Source organism: Gossypium arboreum, chromosome 7, assembly GCF_025698485.1.
Source record: "Gossypium arboreum isolate Shixiya-1 chromosome 7, ASM2569848v2, whole genome shotgun sequence".
Lineage (NCBI taxonomy): Eukaryota > Viridiplantae > Streptophyta > Magnoliopsida > Malvales > Malvaceae > Gossypium > Gossypium arboreum.
This window is the reverse complement of record NC_069076.1, coordinates 70,192,687-70,197,074: the sequence shown is the minus strand read 5'-3', so window position 1 is coordinate 70,197,074 and position 4,388 is coordinate 70,192,687. Positions and strand designations below refer to the sequence as shown.

At 37.1% G+C, this 4,388-nt stretch overlaps 1 protein-coding gene across 1 annotated transcript; it reads right to left on the bottom strand.

The window, feature by feature from the left end:
- Positions 1 to 2,845: 2,845 nt before the first annotated feature.
- LOC108475473 (uncharacterized) lies at positions 2,846 to 3,771 on the bottom strand. Its single transcript, XM_017777444.1, has 2 exons — positions 3,224 to 3,771; positions 2,846 to 3,182 (listed from the first exon to the last, which is right to left on the bottom strand). Exons 1-2 carry the CDS (start codon positions 3,769 to 3,771, stop codon positions 2,846 to 2,848), a joined length of 885 nt encoding a protein of 294 aa, XP_017632933.1.
- Between the last annotated feature and the right edge of the window lie 617 nt (positions 3,772 to 4,388).

Here is a 4,388-nt window from a genome sequence, read left to right as displayed (position 1 = left end):
ACTCATGTAACTGTTTCCAAAACCTTAATGTAAACCGTGGATCCCGGTCAGAAATTATTGATACAGGAATACCATGTAATCTTACAATTTCTCGAATATACACCTCCGCAAGTTTCTGTAGTGGCCAGTCAGTTCTGATGGCCATAAAATGACCTGATTTCGTAAGTCGGTCAACGATTACCCAGATAGCATTCTTTTTACTCGTAGACAGTGGCAACCCAGTTATAAAATCCATTGTTATTCGATCCCATTTCCATTCAGGAACACTAATAAGCTGAAGCAACCCTGTCCGAACCTGATGTTCAGCTTTAACTTGCTGACATGTTAAACATTTAGCCATATATTCCACTATATCTCTTTTCATACCTGGCCACTAATACAGTTCTTATAAATCACAGTACATCTTCGTTCTTTCGAGATTTAATGCAAAATAACTGTCATGTGCTTCTCGAAGTATTAACTCTTTCAACTCTGAAGTAGTATACAGAGTCAATTCTGAAATCTTAAACAATTATTTTCGTCAATACTAAACTTCCCTGCTGTACCGTTTTGTACCATCTCTCTTTTCTTCATTAATTTGTCATCTTCTAACTATGTTGTTCTGATTTGATCAAACATTGCTGGTTTTACTCTCAATTCAGCTAAAAGACTTCCATCATCAATAATGCTAAGTCGTGCAAACATTGCTCTCAATTCAGTTGCAGTTTTTCTACTCAATGAGTCAGCTACCACATTAGTTTTACTCGGATGATAGTCAATAACACAATCATAATCTTTTAAAAGTTCTATCCACCGACGCTATCTCAAATTCAATTCTTTCTGTGACAGAAGGTACTTGAGACTTTTATGATCAGTGTAGATATAACATTTCTCACCATACAGATAATGTCTTCAAATCTTTAGAGCAAAAATCACCGCTGCTAATTCCAAATCATGAGTCGGATAATTACGTTCATGGGGTTTCAATTGTCGCGAAGCATAAGCAATTACTTTTCCACTTTGCATCAGTACACACCCAAGACCGGGAAGCATCGATGTACACAACAAAATCTTTTCCCAACTCCAGTGAAGTCAATACTGTTGGTTCTGTTAACATTTGCTTCAACATTTTAAAACTTTTCTGACACTGTTCATTCCAAATAAACGGGACATTCTTTTGCAGCAACTTTGTCATCGGTAAAGCTATTTTTGAAAATCCATTTACAAACCTTTGATAATATCCAGCCTAACCAAGGAAACTACGTACCTCTTACACATTTCTAGGAACTTTCCACTGAAGTATGGCTTCAATCTTCTTTGGATCTACTCTTATCCCATCTGCTGATACTACATGACCAAGAAATACAACTTTCGATAACTAAAACTCGCACTTAATTTTCCATATAATTGCTTTTCTCGCAATGTTTGCAAAACAATTCGAAGATGCTGTTCATGTTCAGTTTCAGACTTCGAATATACTAGAATATCATCAATAAAAACCACTACGAATTGATCCAAGTACGGTTGGAAATTCGATTCATAAGATCCATAAAAGCAGCTGGAGCATTTGTTAACCCAAATGGCATCACCAAGAATTCATAATGCCCATGCCGTGTATAGAATGCTGTCTTTGGTACATCACTCTCCTTTACCTTCAGCTGATAATATCCCGATCTCAGATCAATTTTTGAAAATACAGAAGCTCCCTTTATTTGATCAAATAAATCATCAATGCGAGGTAACGGGTATTTATTCTTGACAGTTACCTTATTCAACCATCGATAATCAATACACAATCGCATCGAACCATCTTTCTTTTTAACGAATAACACTAGGGCTCCCCACGGTGATGTACTAGGTCATATAAACCCTTGGTCCAATAAGTCTTGCAGTTGTTCCTTCAGCTCCTTCAACTCAGTAGGTGACATTCGATATGGAGGTATTGACACTGGATTTGTACCCGGGTATACTTCAATCACAAATTCAACTTCCCGATCAGGAGGTAACCCAAGAAATTCTTTAGGAAACACATCAAAAAATTCACATACAATTCAGATTTTACTGCACTGACTCTCAACTGAATCGGAGTTAATAACATATGTTAAGAGAGCAGCACATCCTTGGTAAAGAAGCTTACTATATTTAACTATAGAAATTATTCGAGTTAAACCACTAGTCCTTATACCATTTACTGCAATCCGTTTACCATCTTTTTTTTGGACAGTAAATTTCTTTTTATAACAGTCCAAAATTACTCCATGTTCTGACAACCAGTCCATAACTAGTATAATGTCAAAATCGCCGAATGGCATAATTAACAGATCAACAGAAAAGATTCTATCCTGAATCATCAACAGACATCTTCAACATATTTGATTTACTAACACAGTTTTCCCCAATAGACTAGACACTTCTATCGTTACTCTAGACAGTTCAGGTTTTAAGTTTCTCGTCTCAACTAATTTTGTATTAACATAGGAATGTAACGATCCTGGATCTATTAAAGCATATACGAGTTCTAAATGTAATAAGAATATACCTATCACTACATCATGAGCATCCCCCTCGTCTCGAGTTCTTACAACATATGCTCGGGCTGGAGCTCTTACTTCAAATTGTTGGGTAGCATTTTCACTAGTTCTTCTAGTACCTCCTCTAGCAACTAGACCACTTCGGCCTGATCCTTAACCTTTAGAAGCGGATTCAGATCTTTGTGATACTATTGGTGCTAACTTACCAATCTTCGGACAATCCTTAACAAAATGATTAGTGGATCCATATCAGAAACAACCCCCAGTTAACTTTCTACATTCTTCTCTATGTATGTTTCCACAATACTCACATTCTAGAATTTCAGTATTCTGAGCTAGGCTTCTGATACTGCTAGTAGATACAGTAGTTTGTCTCTTTCGACTTCTGCTTCCTCTTTTTGATCTTGAACTAAATCTTCCACTACCATGAAATTTCCTCGATCGTTTGGATGCAGACTTGAACTAGTAGTTCTAGGATGTTTTCCAGCTGAACAGACAGTTTCAGAGTTTTTACTCTTCCCCGGTACTTGCTCAATCATTTTAGCTCTTTCTACTAAATCTGCAAACTCTGTAATTCGTAGAGGCATCAATTGCAGTTGGAATTCATCTTGCAATCCTCTTAGAAATCGCTTGCATCTGTTAGCTTCAGTCGGTACAAATTCAGTTGCATATCTGCTCAGTCTCAGAAATTCCCGTTCATAATCCATACAAACATATCTTTCTGCTTCAACATTAAAAACTCATGTTTCCGGTCTTTAATATATGTCTCTCCCAAATACTTCTTTTGAAATTCCCGTTGAAAGAATTCCCAGTTTACTTGTTCTTCTGATATATTCTGAATCACTGATTCCCACCATATATAAGCCTCATCTTGTAACAGATAAACAACACATATTAAACTTTCCTGTGAGGTGCATTCTAATTGTTTAAAAATTCTCTTGGTAGTCCCTAACCAATTTTCAACTGTTTTTGAATCAGTTCCTTTTGATCCCATAAATTCTATAGCTCTATACTTTCGCAATTCCTTAATAGGGGCTCTTCGAGTAGAGAGGGTAGAAGTAGTAGCAAGCATACTTCCTATTGCTCTTTGAAGAGCTTTAGCAATCATTCTAAATATTTCTGTATTATCTCTTCTAGTATTCGGTGGTTGGTTACCTACCGGGTTTACACTTGGGGTTGTAGATTCATATTCATTTACATCATATGATTCATCTCTACTGTACATTTCTTGATCGGTACCCTCGATACTGTCGTCAGACATCTTTTACACACTATAAAGTAGAATCAATTTATCAGTATATATATAAATCAGCATCCAATCCTGACTCAAGTTTAACATAGAAATGGCATGTACCTCTAGACTCAATTCCAAACTCTATTTAGTCCTAGAATCGACTAAACCTGAGTAGCTCTACTACCACTAAATGTAACACCCCTTAACCCTAACCCGTCGTCAGAACAGGGTTACAAGGCATTACCAAAATTACACACTAATAAACGAACAAAACCAAGTCATAAATCTGTATTTCAATTTAAAATGTCTCAGATATTATCTTTAAGTCCCTAATAAAGACTTACGAGGCCCAAAATATGCTTCGAAAATGATTTGGGACTAAACCAAGAACTTTGGACACTTTTCCTTGAATATAGGGGCATACGCCCGTGTGGCCTGGGACATGCTCGTGTGGCTCCCATGTCCGTGGGGCCAGGCCGTGGGCAGATCTAACTTGCATGCATGACCGTGGGAACAGCCCGTGTGACATAAATAGAGAGCCACACGGCCTGAGCATACGCCCATGTGACTTGGCCATGTGAAAACATGATTTTTGACCATTTTAAAGCTATTTTCACATGCTAAACACATCTAATTCATACCCA

Coding starts and splice junctions, on each gene's coding strand:
- LOC108475473 (XM_017777444.1), bottom strand. CDS start 3,771: ATGTCTGACGACAGTATCGAGGGTACCGATCAAGAAATGTACAGTAGA. Junction 3,183..3,223: donor ATGTTGAAGCAGAAAGATAT/GTTTGTATGGAT, acceptor GAGACTGAGCAG/ATATGCAACTGAATTTGTAC.